Source organism: Gorilla gorilla, chromosome 14 (genome assembly GCF_029281585.2).
Source record: "Gorilla gorilla gorilla isolate KB3781 chromosome 14, NHGRI_mGorGor1-v2.1_pri, whole genome shotgun sequence".
Taxonomy (NCBI): domain Eukaryota; kingdom Metazoa; phylum Chordata; class Mammalia; order Primates; family Hominidae; genus Gorilla; species Gorilla gorilla.
In genome coordinates this window covers 55,332,733-55,356,169 of record NC_073238.2, presented here as the reverse complement: position 1 = coordinate 55,356,169, position 23,437 = coordinate 55,332,733, and the positions used below count along the sequence as shown (strand labels likewise).

Below are 23,437 nucleotides of genomic sequence, written 5' to 3'. Positions count from 1 at the left end.
TACTACTTTCAAAAGTAAAGGAGATTGTTTTAAAAATCATCAAAGAGAAACTTTACATGAGGTCTAATCTTAAAAATGCCTTCAATTTTGTATTTTTTAAGAGCTAAATGTGGGTAAAGTATAGGACCACTGCATTTACAGTCCATTATTTTTTCCACCTGAGAAGAGTAAAGCACCAGAATGCATTGCTCACCTAGATGATGAATGGGCTATCAAGAGTTATAAAGTATCTCTTCCTAATGAAGGGGAAAGTTTAGGCTTTCACATTCATAAAATACCCAAAAAGTAGACTGAAAAAATGCAAAGACAAATCTCCAAATACTATCTCACCAATGCTAAGGTGATTCTGACTGGAATTAGAATAACAATATTTAACTTATTCTTTGATCAAGTTTTTAATAAGCTATTTTTTTACATGTACAGTCATCTTAAAAAGACAAATATTAACTATAAGTTAAATACTATACAATTTATGAGAAATGTAATTTTGTGAATTTGAAAAGTAAAAGGGAGGTAACTACTAAACGGATTAAAGAAGAAAATTCTACTTTTTAAGACATTTTAACCAGACAGAAAGTGAGAAATTACTAATTTAAGTAAACACTAAAAACTTTTACTGAAGCTGGGGACCTTATACTATTTTAGATCAAGCCTTCATCTACACAGCTTTAAATAAACTTTAAAAAATCTTTTCTAGTACATATAAGGCTGCTAAAAAGAGTGCATGACTGGGGGAAAAAAGGCATATGCTAGAATGTGAACTCCTGAAGAACAGAAATACATTTCATTCATCTTTATCCCTGGATTCCTAACACAATGCCTGGTTCAAACTAAAATGCTTAAACAACGTTTGCTGGCTGCTCCTGGCTGTTGGCTTTTGACTTTAAATTGAGTAAGGTAAGCCAATATGCATACATTTTTTACATCAGCTTTCTCACATCAGCCTCAGAACCAAATCATCACTGGGCTGTGAATATTCTCATGTACTCCGATACTTATTTGTTGGACAACAGTTAATATCAATGTGCAAAAGTAATGCACTTTCAATGCAGGATAAATATGCTCATATGAATATGAATGGAATAAAGGCCCTGTTTCTCCATGTTTTAAATAACAGATACATAGCATCTTAAATTATGACTTAATTAGCAGTTTTTAAACACTGAACATAATACACTGTATTACAATGCAATGCGGTAGGCTTCCATTTTAGGAACCAAAATAAATTTCACATGAAAAAATATTTATTTTAATTCACATCAAATACATTTAGAATAAATCTAAATTTTTAGCATCAAAATACTTACAAACAAACACAGATAAACTTTGGATGTATAAGTCTCCATTCTGTCCTAAAAGCATGTACAAAAAGCTCTCCTGCAACTATTGATCATCACCTCGTTGCCTTAAATTTCTAGATTTTCCATTTTCAGTTCTTCTCTTTTTGAAGACTGGGGCCACTCCATCTGCCATAACTCCAAGAGAAGTGACTGTTTTTTCTTTAAATACCACTTTGGGTTCTCCGCCACCATCAGCTTCTGAAGTTGATACATACTCATTTTCAGTGCTTGGAAGTTCCAAATCTACCTCCTCACTGGAAATAGAGTTAAAATAAAACTCTATTTGACAGGGTAAGACAAACGTTTTCATATAACCAATGCCCCAAGATCAGCTTTCTAATGACAATACATTAGAAGTTGCTCATTTTGGAGTAGGAACTACTTTAAAATACTGACTTTACAATATTATTTAAGATACTGAGCACTTATTCAGGTGGATAAATGCTGGGAGAAGTTCTATGTATTAATTTATTCCTGTTGCACAAAGGATGCATTATCTAAGAAAATGCTTGGGCTTATATATAAGCAGTACAAGTAAAGGGATAAGGGGGTTGGGTGCGGTGGCTCAAGCTTGTAATCCCAGCACTTTGAGAGGCCAAGGCAGGAGGATCACTTGAGCTCAGGAGTTTCGAGATGCGCCTGGGTAACATGGCAAAACCCCATTGCTACAAAAAATACAAAAATTATCTGGGCATGGTGTCATGTGCCTACAGTCCCAGCTACTCAAGAGGCTGAGGTGAGAGGATCACTTTAGCCTGGGAGGTAGAGGTTGCAGCGAGTCGAGATCTCATTTTCCTGTTGTAGAAGACTGAATGGAGCTGTATGCCTAGCACTCCTTTGCTAAGAACTAGCCCTTCAACCATCCACATGATTAATTATAAATAATCAGTTGAGTGGTCCTGATATCAGCACCTGATTAAAAAGAGCCTATCACAGTACCGTACTCCCTAGATAGTCAACTGGTCTGTGAAAGAGTAAATTAGTCACATCACACCCATCAGTCCCATCTATGAGACTCTGGAACATGGACCAGAAAGATCGTTATGTTTAAGTAGCTGAGAGCATAAAACCTGTTGAAAAACACACATCGTCCTATTTGGAGAATGGAGCTCTGCAGAAGGCAATCTATTCCGAGAATTTTTTCTTTTTAGGACAGAGTCTTGCTCTGTCTCCCAGGCTGGAGTGAAGTGGTGCCATCATAGCTCAAAGCAGCCTCCAACTCCTGGGCTCAAGTGAACCTCCTGCCTTAGCCTCCCAAGGTACTGGGCTTATAGGCGTGGGCCACTGCACCTGCCTGGCCAGCAAGGACCTTCTTTGCTATCAGTTATCATAGGCTGTTTTAAGTTATAAAAGTAAATAGCAACACTGAATCCTATAGAAATGTACTTTGCTGAGTAATACTTGAGTTGCTGCAATATTTGCTTATCTATTTAGTTTTTACATTTTTTTTTTTTTTTTTTTTTTTTTTGGAGACAAGGTCCTACTCTGTTGCCCAGGCTGGAGTGAAGTGGTGTGAACATGGCTCACTGCAGTCTCAACCTCCTGGGCTCAAGTAATCCTCCCACCTCAGCCTCTCAAGTAGCTGGGAACATGATGTGTGCCACTATTCCCTGCTAAGTTTTTTTTTTTTTGGTAGAGAGAAAGTTTTGCCATGTTGGCCAGGCTGGTCTCGAACTCCTGACCTCAGTTGATCTGCCTGCCTTGGCCTCCTGAAGTGCTGGGATTACAGGCGTGAGCCACTTCACCCGGCCAAGCTATACTTTTTCTTTTTTGAGATGGAGTCTTGCTCTGCTGCCAGGCTGGAGTCCAGTGGCGCGATCTCAGCTCACTGCAACCTCCACCTCCTGGGTTCAAGCGATTCTCCTGCCTCCGCCTCCTGAGTAGCTGGGATCACAGCTACATGCCACCACACTCAGCTAATTTTTGTATTTTTAGTAGAGACAGGGTTTCACCATGTTGGCCAGGATGGTCTCATCTCTTGACCTTGTGATCCGCCCACCTCAGCCTCCCAAAGTGCTGGGATTACAGGGGTGCACCTGGCCTCAAGCTATACTTTTAATAAGCACAGCATCCTTGAAATTACTTACTGCAATTTAGGGAAGTACTGGGATGTAAAAATCACTTGTAATAACAGTGGGATTAAAGCTCCAGGTACTTACTGAGACTCAACCTCTTGTTTAATTTCTTGCCATTCTCCATATGGGTTTGAATTCTTAAGAGTTTTCGATTTTTCTTCATTTGAACCTAATGAATTCTGTTTCTGAATACTTTTTTCTTTCTGTGTTTCTGGGTCACTTCCTCCATCACTATTTTTATTTTTTTCCTGAAATGTAAAAGCCAAAAAATAATACAGTCCAAGCAAAACTACCAAGACAAAAATAAAATGTAAAGCTTTTAAAGGTATTGTTATAGATTTATAAACAATAATTCACTAACTCAAATTTGCACATAACACAATAAATATACATAGAAGAACTTTACTGCTTGATTAGGTTTTCCATGTCTGAAATGTTGATATACCATGACAAAGGCTCCCTAAATCATCACCTTAATGTCTTAAGTTCTACAATTAAGGACATATAAACAGGGCTCTCTTAACTTCTCTTCTGCTTTCTTGCTTTACTTGCATACCCAACAGTGACTCCCTTTATAATTGTGGCTCTGTTGAATTTTTCTGGGAGGTGGCAAGATTATAGGGAGTTTGTCCTTGTTTACCTGTATTTTGTAATTTTTTTCCTTTTCTTATAATTTATCTTTTAAAAAATAACTTAGGGGGCACAAATGCGTATTTCTTACATGTATATATTATGTCATGGTGAAGTATGGGCTTTTAGTGTACCTATAACCTGAACAGTGAACAAACCCAATAGACACATGTTCAACTCACCTCCCTCCCACCCTCCCACCTTTTATGGTCTCCACTGTCTATTAGTCCATTCTGTATGTCCATGTGTGTCCACTGTTTAGCTCCCACTTATAAGTGAGAACATGTAGTATTTGACTTTGAGTTATTTCACTTAGGTTAATGGCCTCCAGTTCCATTCACATAGCTGCAAAAGCTATCATTTCATTTTTTATGGCTGAGTAGTATTTCATGGTGTGTGTGTGTGTGTGTATACCGCATTTTTTTTTATCCAATCCTCCACTGACGGACACTTAGGTTGATTTACTTTTTGCTATTGTGAACAATGCTGCTACAAACATATGAGTGCAAGTATCTTTTCTGTTTAATGATTTCTTTTCCTTTGGGTAGATACTCAGAAGTGGGACTGCTGGATTGAATAACAGTTCTGTTTCTAGTTCTCTGAGAAATGTTTTCTATAAAGGTTATACCAACATACATTCTCAGTAAGTGTATAAGTGTTTCTCTTTCTCTGCATCCTTGCCAGTATCTGTTTTCTGATTTTTTTTTTTTTTTGAGACAGAGTCTTGCTCTGTCACCCAGGCTGTAGGGCAGTGGCATGATCTTGGCTTACTGCAACCTCTGCCTCCCAGGTTCAAGCAATTCTCCTGCATGCGCCACCATGCCCGGCTAATTTCTTCTGCATTTTTAGTAGAGATGGGGTTTCACCATGTTGGTTAGGCTGGTCTTGAACTCCTGACCTCAAGTATCTGCCAGCCTCAGCCTCCCAAAGTGTTGGGATTACAGGTGTGAGCCACTGCAACCAGCCATTTTCTGACTTTTTAATTACAGCCTTCTGACTGGTGTAGGATGGTATCTCTTTGTGATTTTCATTTGCATTTCTCTGACGATCAGTGATGTTGAACATTATTCATGTGTTTTGGCCACCTGTGTGTCTTTTGAAAAACGCCTGTTCATGTCCTTTTCCCCCTTTTCAATGGAGTTGTTTTTTTCTTGTTGAGTCCCTTGCGGATTCTGGATATTAGTCCTGTGTTGGATGCATAGTTTGCAAATAGTTTTTCCCAATATGTGGGCTGTTTATTTACCCTGTTAATTGTTTCTTTTGCTGTGCATAAGCTTTTTAATTAAGGCCCTCCCATTTGTCTATTTTTATTTTTGTGTTTACTTTTGAAGACTTTGTCGTAAATTCTTTGCTTACGTAATGACCAGATGAGTTTTTCCTAGATTTCCTTCTAGGATTTTTTTTTTCTTTTCCTTTTTCTTTTTTTGAGACAGAGTTTCACTCTTGTTGCCCAGGCTGGAATGCAACGGCACGATCTTAGCTCACTGCAACCTCCGCCTCCCAGGTTCAAGTGATTCTCCTGCATCAGCCTCCCAAGTAGCTGGGATTACAGGCATGCGCCAGGACGCCCAGCTAATTTTCTATTTTTAGTAGAGATGGGGTTTCTCTATGTTGGTCAGGCTGGTCTTTAACTCTCGACCTCAGGTGATCCGCCTACCTCGGCCTCCCAAAGTGCTGGGATTACAGGTGTGAGCCACCATGCCTGGCCTCCTTCTAGCGTTTTTATAGTTTCAGATCTTTAAACATTTAAGTCTCTAATCCATCTTAACTTTTGTACATGGTTAGAGGTAGGGGTCCAGTTTCATTCTTCTGCATACAGCTAGCCAGTTTTCCCAGGATCATTTATTGAATGGGGTATCCCTTCCCCAGTGTGTATTTTTGTTGATTTTGTTGAAGATCAGTTGGTTGTAGGTATGTGGCTTTATTTCTGGGTTCTCTATTCTGTTCCATCAATCTATGTGCCTATCTTTATGCCAGTACTGCACTGTTTTGGTTACGACAGCCTTGGAGTATAGTCTGAGGCCAAGTAATGGGATGCCTCCACCTTTGTTCTTTTTGCTTAGGACTGCTATGGTTATTGAGTCTCTTTTTTGGTTTCACATAAATTTTAGAATTGGCTTTTCTAATTCTGTAAAAAATGAAGTTGGTAATTTGATAGGGATTGTGTTGAATCTGTAGATTGGTGTGGCCAGTATGTCATTTTAGTGATATTGATTCTTCCAATCCAGAAGCATGAGATGTTTTTTCATTTGTGTGTATCATCTATGATTTCTTTAATCAGTGTTTTGTAGTTCATTTTGTAGGGATCTTTCACTTCCTTGGTTAAATGTATTCCGAGATTTTTTTTTTGTAGTTACCACAAATGGGACTGAGTTTTTTATTTGGTTCTCAGTTTTACCATTATTATATAGATATAGGTATACAGAAATGCTACTGATTTTTGTACAGTGATTTTGTATCCTGAAACATGACTGAAGTCACTTATCAAATCCACGTGTGTTTTGGAGGGGTCTTTAGGGTTTTCTAGGTAGTAAGATCATTTAATCAGCAAACAGATAGTTTGACTTCCTCTTTTTCAATTTGGATGCCTTTTACTTTTCTCTTGCCTGACTGCTCAGGCTAGCACTTCCAATATTATGTTGAAAAGGAGTGGCTGAAGTGAGCATCCTTGCTTTCTTAGGGAGAATGCTTTCAATGCTTCCCCATTCAGTATAACGTTGGCTGTGTGTTTATCATACATGGCTCTTCTTTTTTTTTGAGACAGAGTCTTGGTCTGTCACCCAGCATGGAGTGCAGTGGCACTATCTCAGCTCACTGCAAACTCTGCCTCCCAGGTTCAATCGATTCTCCTGCCTCAGCCTCCCAAAGTGCTGAGATTACAGGCATGAGGCACCGCACTCGGCCTCATATATGGCTTTTATTATTTTATTATTATGAGGTATGTTCCTTCTCTGCCTAGTTTGCTGAAGGTTTTTATCAAGAAAGGATGCTGAATTTTAACAAATGCTTTTTATCTATTGAGCTGATTATATGATATGGTTGTTTTTAATTGTTTATGTGGTGAATCACATTTATTGATTTGCATACTTTGAACCATCCTTTCATCCCTGGAATAAAGCATCCCTTTATCATGGTGTATTAATCTTTCTGATGTACTGCTGGATTCAGTTTGCCAGTATTTCGTTGAAGGTTTTTGCATCTACGTTCAGCAGGGTTATTGGCTTGTATTTTTTTGTTGTTGTTGTTGGAACACATTCATTTTGACGAAAAGAAATTAATCATTTCTATCCTAAGTTGGATACTGGATTACCTAAATCTGGCTGGCTATAATCATTGTGAGATGGCAATTACAACGAAGGCTTTGCTGCTGCTCCTCTGTAAACTGCACATAACCCTTACTCTAAGTTCCATCAAGATTTGTGAAGTTGGTAGAGAAACTGCAGGCAATGACAAGATCCTAGGTGTAGCCTAGGTATTTAGGAACTCTGATTTTCCTACATTTCTCAGGCCAACAATCGCAACCATTGCTCAATGCTAATAATGTGTCTTCTCTGCTTTGACTCATGGGCTCCTGAGTGTTCCCGGTTTTATTTATCCAGTTGCCAAGATATGTCTTAATTTCTATGTTCTATCAGAAGACTTAAGGTCTGTAGAGCTTTTCAAAAATTGATGTCAGCTGGGCGTGGTGGCTCACGCCTGTAATCCCAGCACTTTGGGACACCGAGGCAAGTAGATCACGAGGTCAGGAGATCAAGACCATCCTGATTATTAACATGGTAAAACCCTGTCTCTACTAACAATACAAAAAATTAGCCGGGTTTGGTGGCACACGCCTGTAGTCCCAGCTACTCGGGAGGCTGAGGCAGGAGAATCGCTTGAACCCGGAAGGTGGAGGTTGCAATGAGCCAAGACAGTGCCACTGTACTCCAGCCTGGGGACAGAGCAAGACTCCATCTCAAAAAAAAAAAAAAAAAAAAAAAAAAAAAAAAAAAAAAAAATTTGATGTGAAGAGTAAAATTTAAAAACCTACCTTAAACTTTATTTTTGGCTTTTCTGTCTCTGTAGAGACCCCTCCTTCTTCTGCTTCCTGTTCCCCATCAGAATCACTATGCGAATCTGATGATTTGGATTCATCTAGGGTGCCAAGTGAATTTTCACTGACCTTACTAGAAGGCAGATCACTAGTGTGTGGAATGAAATCATCAGGTTTCTCCCATCTGGATTCTGCTCAACACATTTTAAAGTCATGTTATTTAGTTATTAATTCTATTCAGATGTAATTTCAACATAACATTTATCACTTACAATTATTAAATGACAATACTGTACGTATTTCATACTATCTCTTGATCAAGAAGATAACAGAGTTCTCAAACCTCTTGCTCTTGTATCTTTCAGAAATTGATTTCAAACAGCCCGGATTTACTAGATGTGTAAACTATAACTCCAGTGGAATGAGAGACCTAAGAACTGGGTGATATTTCTAACGGTTCACAGTTTATCTGACACCAATTTCAGGAAACATATTGATAATGAGCTAACAAGAGATTTCCTGAAACTTACTTATCACAGAGATTTCCTTTCCTGGCCCCAGTGTGCTGGCTTATGCTTGTAATTCCAACCCTTTGAAAAGGCGAGGTAGGAGGATTGCTTGAACTCAGGAGTTTGAGACCAGCCTGGGCAACATAGCGAGAACCTGTCTCTACAAAAAATTAAAAAGTTAGCAGGCATCATGCCATGTTCCTGCAGTACCCACTACTCAGGAGGCTGAGGTGGGAAGACTGCTTGAGCCCAGGAAATAGAGGCTGCAGTGCATCATGATTGTGCCACTGCACTCCAGTCTGGGCGACAGAGCAAGACCTTGTCTCAATTTAAAAAAAGAAAAAATTCCTAAGATTTTCATGGAGTGAAATTACTTTGTGAAGCACTAAGTGAATATAAATTCTCATTTTTATTATGGTGGTTTGGTGGGAGGGGGACAGCAATGGGAATCTCAATTGACTGAACTCTACTGCCATCCAGTGGTTCATTGGGCTTTTAGTAAAACAATAATATTTCTAATTACCTTGTAATTAATTCCCTACTTTCAACTGGGAGAGTTTTAAGAGTAAAAGGGGCTGCCGTTAGTAATTATTCTGGTCCAGGAATAAACCAAAATCATTCAAGGCAAATCAATATATACAGCACCTTAATTAATACAGAGTTCTTGGCAGGATTAATGAAAAACATTACTTTTCCTAATCCACATTTCACACAAGTTAACAATAGAACTTTCAAGAATTTATTTATTTTTATTTATTTATTTGGCATGATCTCAGCTCACTGTAACCTCCACCTCCCCGGTTCAAGCGATTCTCCTGCTTCAGCCTCCCCAGTAACTGGGACCACAGGCAAGCGCCACCACGCCCAGCTAATTTTTGTATTTTTAGTAGAGACGGGATTTCACCACGTTGCCCAGGCTGGTCACGAGCTCCTGACCTCAAGTGATCCGCCTGCCTCAACTTCCCAAAGTTCTGGGACTACAGGTGTGAGCCACCATGCCAGTTCAGGGAGTAATTTATTTAGCACCTACTATGTGCCAAGCACTGTTATTGGAACTTTATGACATATGACATTCATGACCTTACAGAGCATGTATGTTTATTCTATCTCACTGAAGAGTGACTATAGGCTCAGTAACTTGCCCACAGTCACATCGCTGGTAAGGAAAGAAGCTGTGCATTGAACTCAGATCTGTCTAACTCTAAAGCTATATTATATCACTATACTATTTTATATGTATAAAAATCTCAACCTTCAATTGTACTGGAATATAAACATTGCTATAACTGGGCAGGCTAAATATCTACTTGGAGGTTAAAAGGGCCTTTTCTTCCTTAAAGATTTAATGCTATGCAATGAGCTAATGATAACAGGAATTAAAAAAACAAAAACAAGCCTCTCCTAAAGTTACATTAATGTTATAGCTGTTCTGATAAATTCAACTGTTTATGATGTTAAATTAGATGAAACATTAATTTGAAAGTTTTAGGGCCGGGCGTGGTGGCTCATGCCTGTAATCCCAGCACTTTGGGAGGCCGAGGCAGGCGGATCACGAGGTCAGGAGATCGAGACCATCCTGACTAACATGGTGAAACCCCGTCTCTACTAAAAATACAAAAAATTAGCCTGGCGAAGTGGCTGGCGCCTGTAGTCCCAGCTACCTGGAAGGCTGAGGCAGGAGAATGGCATGAACCCCAGGAGGCAGAGCCTGCAGTGAGCCGAGATCGCACCACCGCACTCCAGCCTGGACGATAGCAAGACTCCGTCTCAAAAAAAAAAAGTTTTAGATAACAATTAGTATTTATGCATGCTTCGTAAGTATTTATGCAACTGAAACATTGTTAAATTTTCACTTTTACTAATTTGTTAGACACTACTAAATAGCTTCAGTTTTATTTTTTATTTTATTTTGAGACAGTCTTGCTCTGTTGCCCAGACTGGAGTGCAGTGGTGTGATCTTGGCTCACTGCAACCTCTGCCTCCTGGGTTCAAGTGATTCTCTGCCTCAGCCTCCTGAGTAGCTGGGACTACAGGTGCCCACCACCACGCCCGGGTAATTTTTTAGTACCGAAGGGGTTTCACCATGTTGGTCAGGCTGGTCTCGAACTCCTGACCTCAGATGATCTGCCCGCCTTGGCCTTCCAAACTGCTGAGATTACAGGCATGAGCCACTGCACCCGGCCTACTTTTTTTTTTTTTTTTTTTTTTTTTGAGACAGAGTTTTGCTCTTGTTGCCCAGGCTGGAGTGCAATGGCACAATCTCGGGTCACTACAACCTCCGCCTCCCAGGTACAAGATTCTCCTGTCTCAGCCTCCCAAGTAGCTTGGATTACAGGCATGCGCCACCACACCCGGCTAATTTGTTTGTATTTAACAGAGACGGGGTTTCACCATGTTAGTCAGGTTGGTCGCTTAACTCCTGACCTCAGGTGATCCACCTGTCTTGGCCTCCCAAACTGCTGGGATTACAGGCATGTGCCACTGTGCCCGGCCACAGTTTTATTTTTAAAAAGGAAAAGGCAAGTTGAGCCAGATGATCTCTAAGCTACCTTCCAAGGTAATGACTATATTTCTAAAATAATTATAAAAATAGCAATGTCAGACAAAGCTAAAGTGATTCTATTTTTAAGTTTGTGAATGCAATATCAACTGAGAATAACATTGGTGAACAGCACAACATAATACGAATAGAAATCTTTTTGCTTTTCCACTGTATTGTTTTTAAATTACAAAAAATAATTCTTGCTTACTACACAAATATGTTTATTGTATACTAAAATTTCCAAGTTCAGATGATTAATCAGCAGGCCAATAAGCAGTTCCAGGTACAATTTTAAACAGTTAAGATAATCAAAGGTAATACTTACCTCCTGTTTCTGTATTATAGTAATAGGTAAAACCATCTTCACTTAAACCTTCTACCCAAACGGTCTTCACTGCTGTCTAATAGGAGGAAAAAAACCCAGCATAAACTAAGGATAACCATGATTTTCTATTGAATAACTCAGACAGAGTCAGCCACCCTTGCCTCTCCTCCTGACACCTGGTGATATCATCTCGATCTGCATCCCCACCCAAATCTCATGTAGAATTGTAATCCTCCAAGTTGGAGATGGGGCCTTGTGGGAGGTAACTGCATCACAGGGGTGGTTTCTCATGGTTTCAACACCATCCACCTTTGGTGCTATTGACAAAATAGTGAGCAAGCTACCCTGAGATCTGGTCATTAAAAAGTGTGTGGCACCTCCCTTTGCTCCTGGTCTGGCCATGTAAGATGTGACTGTTTTCCCTTGGCCTTCTGCTATGATTATAAGTTTCCTGAAGCCTCTCCAGAAGCTCATGCCACCATGCTTCCTGTACAGCCTGCATAACTGTGAGTCAATTAAACCTCTTTTCTTGATAAATTACCTAGTTTCAGAAGTATTTCTTTATAGCAATGCAAGAACTGACTAATACACCTGGGTATTAGGGGTGGTAGTACTAATCATGGCCAGGAAGCTTGGTTTTTGCTAATAAAGAACCAACTTTCAAGCAGTGGATGTCTCACCTTTGAAAGCCAGGAACAATTCCTTCCAAATGGACAGGAACATGTGAATGGCAACTGATGGCAAACCAACTAATATTTGCCCTGAATGCAGTTTTTGGGTAGATATCAGTACTTTTTCTTTTTTTTTTTTGAGACGGAGTCTTACTTTGTTATCCAGGCTGGAGTGCAGTGGTGCAATCTCGGCTCACTGTTAACCTCTGCCGCCCCAGGTCCCAGTGATTCCCCTGACTCAGCCTCCTGAGTAGCTGGGATTACAGGCAACTGCCACTGCGCCTGGCTAATTTTTTTGTAGTTTTTAGTAGAGATAGGGTTTCACCATCTTGGCCAGGCTGGTCTTTAACTCCTGACCTCGTGATCCACCTGCCTCAGCCTCCCAAAGTGCTGGGATTACAGGCATAAGCCACTGCACCCGGCCAGATATCACTATTTCATCTCCATCCAGCCTTCTAACAAAAGCATTATGGGAAAAAAAAAGGACACAGTTTGGGGGTGGAGGGAGTGGAGTATTTGTAAATAAAGTTGCTTAGCAAAACTCTACAAAAACCTAAGAAACGAATCACTGTAAAGAATAAAACAAAAACACTATTAATATGCTTCAATTACCTTTTTTAAGTTTCCTTGAAATCCTTCAGGTTTCTCCCACTGAGATGCTTAAAGCAAAATATATTGCATTTATAAAATCTTTTTGCTTTAAAAAAATACTTTCTAAAAAATGTGGACAAAATTTACAGTCATTATGTACAAAACACTACAGGTCTACAATTTAAAACATATTTGAAAAATAAAACAGAACATACATCCCAGTACTGTGCAGACAATATATGTGAATGCTATGTAACCAAGAAGAAAGGACAGAATGAGGGATTAGAAGTTACTGGAACTTCCACGGGAATTTTAGAGCCAGGCAGGGCTTCTCATAAAGGTTTCACAGAATTCAGGTTTGATAAGTTTCAAAGGCCTTTTGATATCTTGGGGTAAGGGAGAGTGAGAGATAAATTGAGTAAGGACTCAGAAGACGAACAACTAGTATGCAGAAATTAAAAACATGTATCATGGAGAGGAAGAGTATATAAAGTAGGATGCTAAAAAAGAGAAGCAAGCAATAAGCATTGGAAGGGAGAAACGAAATAACAGTTTGTAAGTAAATTTGAGACAGACTTCTAATTGCTAGTACATAATCATTTATGATATCTTCATTGCTAAACTACAATACGCATGTCACTTAAAGCTCAGTGCAAACTCTAACGGATTAATATTTCTACATAGTCCAAAGGTAATTATGATCCTAATGATAATAGTCATTACAGTAAGATTGTTAGCCCAAGGATTTCTTCATGATTAACTCTCTGATCTTATTTCCTACCTTCCTAGCATTCTTAACCATCTTTTGCTGGCTTTTCTTCTATCCATTCCTTTAATATATGTAACACTCACCTTCTTTACTTCTTGCTCTATTCTCTCTGCTTGTGATCTCATATACTCCTAAAGGTTAACATATTATCTACATCCCCAGACTCAATTTTGCTCAACTCCATACTGTAACCATCAATTAGCTACCAAAAGTTGTCATATGAATATTCTGTAGGTACCTCAACTTCAACATATCTAACTCATTACTGTCCCCATTAAACTTATTTTCAGTTCCTTATCTCGTATTTAAGTAAATGGCACCATCATTCTCTCAGCCCTCCATAAGATGGCTCCAATCTACCTTCCAGTCTAACTCTACTAAGACGTCTTCAAAGAACTGCATGTTTTACCTCGACCACTATTTCCCAATACTTTCAAACCTTTTTTGGGGTTCATATTGTTCTGTGTGGCTTCTGTACCTCTTAATTATCTACTGAAGTCTTCTTTAATCAAAACACAGAGTGTCTACACTGTGCTAGGCACTATGTTAGGCGCTAGGAATACAATGGTGAGTAAGGCATCATTCCTGATATCCCTATCTTAATTTAGAGATCAGCTCTAAAGTAATTCCTATGGTAATCTCTCAAAGCTACATAATCACAATGAATTCAACATTATTATGAGTTCCCATATAATCTTAATTACACTTCTATTACAGCACTTTAAAATTCCTCCTTTTATCAAGCTTACTTATTTGTCGCTAAATTTTATGACTCTGGAGAGTAAGATGCTACATAAATGTAGAATAAGTGTATTAATTTATTCCAAAATGTATACGGAGTAAAAACACCAAATACATTTAGTTTTTAGGAAAAACAAAAAAAGATGTTTTTGATATTGTTACTGTAAAACGACACTGTGTATTTTTTTTTCTTTTTTTTTTTTTGAGATGGACTTTCGCTCTTGTTGCCCAGGAAGGAGTGAAATGGCGCGACCTGGGCTCACTGCAAACTCCATCTCCTGGGTTCAATTGATTCTCCTGCCTCAGCCTCCCAGGTAGCTGGGATTACAGGCATGAGCCACCTCGCTTGGCTACTTTTTTTTTTTTTTTTTTTGAGGCAGAGTCTCGCTCTGTCGCCCAGGCTGGAGTACAGTGGCCCAATCTACGCTCACCGCAAGCTCTGCCTCCTGGGTTCAGTGGCCCAATCTCGGCTCACTGCAAGCTCCGCCTCCTGGGTTCATGCCATTCTCCTGCCTCAACCTCCCACGTAGCTGGGACTATAGGTGCCCACCACCATGCCTGGCTAATTTTTTGTTTTTTATGTAGAGACAGGGTTTCACCATGTTAGCCAGGATGGTTTTGATCTCCTGACCTCGTGATCCGCCCATCTCAGCCTTCCAAAGTGCTGGGATTACAGGTGTGAGCCACCGCGCCTAGCCTAATTTTGTATTTTTAGTAGAGATGGGGTTTCACCATGTTGGTCAGGCTGGTCTTGAACTCCTGACCTCAAGTGATCTACCCTCCTCGGCCCCTCAAAGTGCTGGGATTACATGCATGAGCCACTGCATCTGGCCATGGCACTGTGTATTTTTCTGTTGGGTATCAGTTTCCAGTAAAATATATAATGCCATTTTTCAGTAACAATATCAAATCAATCAAGGCAGCCACAGAAAAAAGAAATCAGTTACTGGCTCCCAGAAGAAAATCTCTACTGTAGAATATTTTATTTCAAGTACCCCTACAATTTGTGAAGTGGATTTGAAATTCCTTATTTCTATGCAAAATTCTTTATTTCCATGTAGTTTATACTTACAGAAGTTTCTATTGAGAAAATATAAAGCTATAGTTTATTTGTAAGAAAGTCATTATCAAAGGCTTTGACTAAGTATGACACTTAGTCACTATGAGAAGGGTACCTTTTTAAAGGGCACACAGTTTTCTTACCTTTGGGGCAAAAATGAAAAATTGGTCTTTCATTATTTAAAGTGCTCCAATATTAGATAAAAATCCTAACATAAAATAAATTGTTCTATTCTACTAGTGACACTGTTCTTTACCAGTTTTATGCCTAAATGACTTACCTCCTGAGATAAGATCATAATAGTAATGGTAACCCTCAGAGGTTATGCCTTCTACCCATCTGCCCTTTGAAGGATCTTTTTTTCTTTTCTTCTTTTCTTTCTTTTCTTTCTGTTGATTTGATGTCGAGGTAGGTGGGATAGTGCTGGTTACTGGTGTTATGCTTGGCTCCAAAATTTCTAAAGAGATGAGAGAAGGGTAAAGCAGCTATAGTAACTATTATTTTTTATGGTTGCTGGCATAAAACATTAATGTTATTCCAATCAAAAACCTGATAAGATTCTTTTGAGAACTTAACACATTATTATAAAGTTCATTCGGAAAAATAAACATGTAAGGGCAGGAAAACTGTAATAAAAAGAAAAAGGAGAATTTAGTTCTACCAGGTGTTAAAACTTATTCTAAAACTACGGGTTAAAAAAACAGCCAGCAGTGTGGAACTGACATAGAAATAGGCAAGCATATAATTGAAACAAAATAGTCCAGATACAGAGCCAACTTCAGGTTGGCTGGTATTTCATATCAGAGGATAAAAGACAGATCATTAAAAAAAGAGGTTTTCAAATTACCTACTGGGTACAAGGTTCACTATTTGGGCAATGGGTATACTAAAAGTCCAGATTCCATCACTATGCAATATATGCATATGAGAAATCTGCACTTGTACCCCCTAAATCTATATATATATTAAAAAAAATGAAATAAAGCATGCTTAAAAAGAAAGTTTTTAGATTAACTGGTTAATTATTTGGGAAAAAAGTAAAGCTGTTCCCCACTACCTGCTCCCTTCCCCCCTTTTTATTAAATACTAGGTCAAAGATAGTTACAAAAAGAACACAAAGTAAAATAATGTTAAATTTGACTACATAAAAATTAAGATATTCTGTATGACAAAAATAAAAAGAAAAAACATATATAAGACAAATGAAAAAATATTTACAATAAATATGGCAAAGGGTTAATATTCCTAACAAAGATCCTTTACAAATCAAACATTCTAATAGAAAAATGGACAACAATTACAAAGACAATTCAGATAATTAACATTTACTTTTTTTTCTCTTATGTTGTCCAGGCTGGAGTGCAGTGGCGCAATCATAGCCCACATTAGTAGCCTTGAACTTCTCAGCTCGAGCAATCCTCCCACTTTAGCATCCCAAGTAGCTGGGACTACAGGTGCGCACCACCAAGCCCAGTTAATTTTTTATTTTTATATTGTAGTAGAGGTGGGGTCTCACCATCTTGCTAGGTTGGTCTTGAACTCCTGGGCTCAAACAATCCTCCCACTCCGGCCTCCTAAACTGCTGGGATTACAGGCATGAGCCACGGCACCTGGCCAATTAACATTTACTTTTGCTAATATTCAAAGAAATGTTTTGTTGTTGTTTTGCAGAAGATCAATAAGTAGTGAAAAGAATGACCAAATCCAGTATTAGTTTGATAGATCAGGTATTTACATTGGTTTGAAAAAATGGGTAGTTTTGGTGGGGGACAGTGGCTCACGCTTGTAATCCCAGCACTTTGGGAAGCCCAGGCAGGTGGATTGCTTGAGGCCAGGAGTTCCAGATCAGCCTGGGCAACATGGCAAGGCCCCGTCTCTACCAAAAAATCGCTGGGACTGGTGACGAGCTGAGGTGGGAGGACCACTGGAGCCCGGGAGGTCGAGGCTACAGTGAGCCATGATTTTGCCACTGCACTCCAACCAGGTGACAGAGCGAGACCTGTCTTCAAAAAAAGAGAAAAATAGTTTTTATGGCTTTACTTTCCAAAGGATTGGCTAGTTACTCCTAAAACGGGTTAATAAACTTATTTTTGTTCTCATGAAAATGTACATCAGTCCATTTCTGGAGACAATGTGGTATTACCTATCAATATAAAATATATTCACACTTTGATACTGTAACTTCCAGAAACTGAACCTACAGAGAAAAATAAGTGTAAAAAGATACATGCATAAAGATGCTTAATGCCGCACTCTTTATGACAGTGAAAAATGCTAAGCAACCTAAATGTTAACCAGGAAAAGATTAAATAAATTATAGTACAGAGACAAAACAACAGTGGCTACCATTTATTCACCATTTGTTATGTGTGGTCACATAATAAGCAATTTATACCATGTTACTTAGTTTTAATAAAAATCAAAAGTCATAACTAGCAAGAGCAAATTCTGTTTGACTCCAAAGTCTGCTCCTACCATATAAAAATGATACATCTCCCTAATTATTTAAAAGAAGAGATACATTTGATATATCACTGAGGGAAAAAATAAAACCGGCAAATAGACCGCAGCACAAAATATGTAATTTAAAACAAGATCTAAAGAAGAGGTCTGCAAAAAATCTTAACAGTTAGTGAGTTTTTAAAAACTCTTTTCTTTGTACTGCATTTTTGTATGTTTGAATATATATCCTATTTGGAAAAACAAGGCTATGGTAATATTTAATAGGAAAAAATCCATTTAAATATAAAATGGTAAAATTTATTTGCTCAAAGGGCAGCATAATGGAATGTCTCAATGCATATAATTGATAATAGTTGGACTCTCATCTACTCCTAACTCTCCAGGAATGCCTAAATCCTTTTTCCTTTCAAAATGAACATATGGCTTTATCCTCAAGGAACCAAACAACTTTCCCACCTTTTAATTACCAATGTCCAGGATAACAAAGTCTGGCTACAACTGTTCTTATTTAATGAACACAATGCCAATTAACTTAACTGGTACTCTGCTTAAAACCTTAATTGAAAGCTGTTTTTATTAGAGGAATACCATCACATGCTGATGACTGCAACCACTAGGTAAGATCAACAACTGAGATCTGCTATATGCCTGGCTTAAGGAAAACGGATATGGAAGAATTATTCACAAAACCTTCCCAGTTTAAAGCCTAAATTCAACGACAAGATAGATGCAGTCTTTTTAAATAAGGTCTTTCATCTGGAACTTCCTTCTAGTAGTAAATATCTGCCTTCTAACAGTAAAATCTGCTAATTGTCCACAAAAGGCTAATTCACTACATATTCACCCATATAAATATACAAGACTCATAATTTTGACCATATGGACACAGTGAATTGCAATTATAATGCAAGGCCTATTTTTAAATGAATAGTGTCTCTTAGCCAAATAACTAGAACACCTAAAAAACTCAAAGTGTCTCTGAAATGAACCACTTACCTAGGATAGAGCTAGGATTAGGTGACCACAAAAGTAGTATGGCTGCTATGAATGAAGGTGTTAAAAGATAAAACATTAAAAGTACAACAAAAGGGCATGAGCAAACTTCCATAGTCTAAACAGGGCTATGATGCATAATAAAAGCACTGACAGTATACTGAGTTTATAACCTCTTTATGGAAGCAATCAAAGCTTACTTAGCTTGACCTCTGATGTTACTTTTAAAACATGCTGGCTGCTTTTTTTTTTTTTTTTTTTTTTTTACCTGACTCTAAGCCAAGTCTTTTCAAATCCTCTTGGTATGCTTTCAGGGCAGCTGCCTCCATTGCAGCAAACTCCTTTGATGCCTTTTCTTCTTCCTTTGCCTTATCCAGGCTTTTCTGTTTAATCTATGTAAGACATACAAAACAGTGAAAGTGAGATAAAGGACTGACATTTGCATAGAAAAATTAGCAAATAAACAATCTAAATTACCTCACTGATCCTTTTTGCCACATTTTCCTTATGATTCTTTCCTCTTTCATGAAATTCAACACTCTTGAAAATGAAAAGAGAAAATACAAAAGAAAACTACATAAACATCATAAAATTCATAGTAAACATAATTTTCTCATAAACATGAGAAAATTAAAATTAAAATGAATGGCAGAAAAGATGAAAACATTAATTTAATGCAAATTGGCCCTTTTAATCAAATGATGCTAGGGAACTACATTGTTTATTATTATGTCCTCTGACTAGGTTTCCTTTGGTTCTTAAAATAAACCATGATGACCTTATTAATGGAGAAAAATACAAGGTACCCTTGATGACTAATCTAGTGACTATGATTGTAATGAGGACTCAAACATGACATGAAGCCAAAAGACTGGGGAAAAAAAATCTTAAACAACTTTCAACATCAAAAGCCTTTAGAATTTTATTGCTCTATTTGTCACAAGGAGGGACATAGAGAACAATGATTTTATTGCTTTATTCCTTAAAATTAGGAGAAAAGTATGTATTTTAAGATTCCTCATAAATTATAAGCACACACTTTTATACAATGTGGTAATGGTTCAAAATGTACAACTTCTATGGAGGATAATTTGGCAATATCTATCAAGACTACAAATACATTTACCCTTTGACACAGCAATTTCATTTCTGGTAATTTATTCTATAGATATACCTGCACATGTACAAAATCATGATATACACAAGCTTACTGACTGCAGCACTGTTTGCAATAACAATACGGTATCCATCTCTAAGGGACTGACTGGTTAAACTATGGTACATTCTCATAGTCTACTGTAACAGAGAGAAAGAAGCTCTTTATGTATGGATACAAAGGGAGCTCCAGTTACATACTGTTAAATTTTTTAAAACTAGTGCAGAATAATATATACAGTACATTACCTTTTATGTATGCTGGAATAAGAACTTGTGTCTACATGCATGTAGAAACAATGGAAGGATAGGCAAGAAAATGAGAAAAAAAATGATAACCTATGGGGAGTGATGGCCACTGGATGACTGGGGACAGGGGCTGGTGAGTGAGCGCAATTATCTATTTAAACAATCAGAAATGCTCCCTAAATTACAAGTTTCTAGTTAAATGCAGTAAGAAATTCCTCGCAAGCTCTGCAAAATAAGTTCTGTCAATCAAATCTTACATGATGCATTAACTGAGCTATTCTAAAATACTACCATGAATTCATCTTTAAAGTGTGACTTTGTAAAGCAGATAATCCTCCTGTTTTTCATATATTGCGTTTCCTAAAGTTGATTACACTACACAAAGAATACAATATTAAAGGACCATTCAAAATTAAATTAATTTTGTTTCTAATTAAAGGTTAAATCAATGTGTATTACCAACTCAAGAAGATAAAGACAGACTACACTGGAAGGGATTACTTACTCTAGATAACTCACAAAATTCATTTTACAGCCTAGGTACCTCCAAGAAAGAGAGACTTTAAGTGATCTGTGTGGTTTTAAAAATTCATGGTATTTATTTATAAGGATAGCCTAGGTAAAATAATGAAGAACTTTAGCAACTATCCAAAAAGACCAAAACATCAAAAAAAAATCCAAATCCTAAACACCTTGCAGGTAACAGGAAATAAATGTCTACAGAAGAAATCCACAGCATTGTTAAAATATGAGACTACTATTCTTTGTGCATCCAACTTTGCCAAGTAAAAACGGTATCAACATAAAATATATTTAACAGATACCCTAGTGTTTATGTGGTATGTACATAGTATTTTGACACGCAAGAGGAGAGAAAAATCAGCGGTGTGCTTTTTGCTTTACATCTTCAAAACTGGATCTCAACTGAGACAAACAACATACCTAACAGAGTTGTTACTTTGTTTCATGAGAAAGGAAATAATGGTGTTCTTTCAAATTTAAGCATCTAAAGATACACAGCTCTGCATTAAATACACTTGATTATTTCTAGACCACAAAATATACAAGAAAAACTAAAAATGTTGCTTTTATTTTTTAAGGGCTTTCCACAATTCTTTGGGTATGACAGTATTATGAACACCACCATTATAATATAGGTGCTTCATAACATGAATGATATGACCTATTCATTGCCCATTTCCCAAAAGGCCACAGAGAAATAATTTAATATATAATCAAAGTTAGGTTGATGAAAAGGAAGAAGGCTCACAGCTTTCACAGGGGACTGAGAAGACAGAAATCTTCTGATGTTTTGAAAATGCAAGAGCAATGTACATAAAAGTGCTTTGTAAACTGAGTTTACATCAAAAAGGAGCACTTCATTCAACACAATTATTATTAGAATCTCTAACAGCGGAATTATCATACAGGCCTATTGTCTGCTATCCAACACTTGCAGTAATCACAGAATTTCTTTGGCTGTGACTTCCAGTAGTCCGCCCTGAAAAAGAGAGAAAACAAGGCTAAGCTCATGTAAAACTTAAAAAAGGTTAAATTGTGCATGCTTTACAGTTTTTAAAGTTTGAAATATATGCCCCTGCTACTGAATCTTGCCTTGTTATATATAGTCGTTTTATTATTTATCTGGTTGGAGCACAGTCAATTGAAATTCTGTTGCCAGCGGAGTAGAAAAAGTCTGTATCTGATTCATTACAAAACTCCCTTCAATAAAATGGCTTTCAAAAATTCCTCACTTGTTATCGTCATCGTTATGAAAAACTAAGGAACATCTTAGAAGAACATTTATCCTTTCTGGCTTTGGGGGAGGTTGCTGTAATGGAAACCTGAAGAAACTCATAAAGTTTGCCTTAAATCAAGTTATTCCCACCAAGAGAACAACGTACAAGACTACTCTGGGGAAAACTGTAGTTCCTTCCAAACTATCAGTTAAAACAAACTGTTCTTGAGCCTCAAGGCAAGAGAGAACTGGAAAAGCCATGGGACTTCGTAGACGGCCGACCAAAAAAAAAAAAAAAACCATTACGCTATCCAGGGCTGGCCGCTTCCAGTGGGCGGGGGAGGCCGCAGCCCAGCCCTAGTTTCACAATACCCTAGGGTTCAGGGGCTTCGGAGCCCCAAGGGGTGCGTGCGACCCCCGACAGCGTCGTAGAGAGAGCACTGCGTCGCTTCACCCGCGGCCGTCCAACCAGCCCCCTGAACCGGCCGCCGGCCTCCCCCTAGAGCCCGTGCCCCATACCCCAGGGCGTTCGGCGGGGTAATATTTCTACCCCGCCCTGAGAACCGGCCCTGCAGGTCTGGGGCCGGTCCCGAGCGAGTTAAGAACGCGTCCGTCACGCCCCCGGCCGAAGGGCGGGAGGAGAGGAGGGGAAGACCCGGGCGAGAAAGGGCGGCCCAGAGAAACAACACCTCGTTGTTCAGGGCCTGAGACCCAACTCACATGACTGCGCCAGCCCCTCTGCAAGTCGTCCAGGGTTCCACTCAGACTCGCGCTTTCCCAGCGGGACGAGTCGGGCTCTTCCAGCCGCCCGATGCCCACCCGAACCTCCCTCCGATCCGGACACCTTATTCAGACCCCGGGACCAGCGTTCCGCTGTTCCCAACTACGGGTGCCCAGACGATCCAATCCGCGTTCGAAATCGCCTCCTCTCCCCTCCCCCTACGGGGCGGTACTCCCGGCTCCAAAGAGGTGGGGTCGGTATAAAGGGGTTGAGGTCACCGGGAAGGGGTAAAAGCGCGACGGGACCTGAGCTGAAGGACGGGATCTCAAGCCTCAAGTCCCTGCGCCATCCCGCCGTCTCTGTGTCCTCCCCTGGGGCCCAAAACCTCCATCCTCCTTCTAGGCTCGCTGGCTCGAGGCCAAGGAGCTCAGCGCGCCGCCTCCGCCCAGAACGCAAACAGCTGTTCCCAGAGACGTCGCGCTCTCAACTTTGCCAACTAGTCCGCACGCACTTTGACCAGCGGAGCAACCGGGACCTGTGGGTCGGGGTCCTCTGGCGGAGTTAAAAAAAAAAGAGGTGAAACTGCGGGACCGGCGCTGCGAGTCGCTAGGCTTCGCCTCAAACTTTGCTGTTGCAGCGGAGCGGCCCCGCCCCTCCTCTCCCCTACGACGCCCTCGCGCTCGGATGGGGCTTGTTCCCTAGCTCGGGAGCGCGTGGGCAGCAGCGGTGGCGGCGGCGGCTTCAGTAGCTCGGAGGCGGCGGTGGTGAGAGGCGCAGCAAAGGAGGCAGAGGCGCTTATGCTTGTCAGGTGGGTCACGGCAGTTTCTCATAG

General features: G+C 39.2%; 2 protein-coding genes across 4 annotated transcripts in view; one reads left to right on the top strand and one right to left on the bottom strand.

Annotated features, from left to right (window-relative positions):
• Positions 1-376: 376 nt before the first annotated feature.
• Positions 377-23,264, bottom strand: WBP4 (WW domain binding protein 4). Of its 2 annotated transcripts, none has more exons than XM_004054420.5 (10): positions 22,605-23,264; positions 21,575-21,647; positions 19,220-19,282; positions 19,011-19,134; positions 15,567-15,743; positions 12,738-12,784; positions 11,455-11,530; positions 8,076-8,269; positions 3,500-3,663; positions 377-1,594 (listed from the first exon to the last, which is right to left on the bottom strand). In XM_004054420.5, coding segments are annotated over exons 1-10 (1,131 nt in total). In that variant the 5' UTR covers positions 22,607-23,264; the 3' UTR covers positions 377-1,383. The 2 variants fall into 2 exon arrangements, with proteins under 2 accessions (XP_004054468.3, XP_055216008.1); XM_055360033.2 differs by having other exon boundaries at positions 8,208-8,269; positions 22,605-22,743.
• The window catches only part of ELF1 (E74 like ETS transcription factor 1), a 126,104-nt gene continuing 125,531 nt past the window's right edge, over positions 22,865-23,437 (top strand). Inside the window, exon 1 of one of the 2 annotated variants that reach the window (XM_055360028.2) lies at positions 22,865-23,413. The gene's annotated coding sequence lies outside the window, so the exon portion shown is untranslated. The remainder of the gene's footprint in view (positions 23,414-23,437) is intronic. The other variant, XM_055360031.2, reaches the window with a different exon arrangement.

Excerpts from the sequence above, each read along its gene's own strand:
- WBP4 (XM_004054420.5), bottom strand. Across the intron at positions 19,283-21,574 it reads GGATAGCAGACAATAGGCCT|AGTGTTGAATTTCATGAAAG; the intron begins GTATGATAATTC and ends TTCATTTTCAAG. Across the intron at positions 8,270-11,454 it reads CTATAATACAGAAACAGGAG|AATCCAGATGGGAGAAACCT; the intron begins GTAAGTATTACC and ends TGTGTTGAGCAG.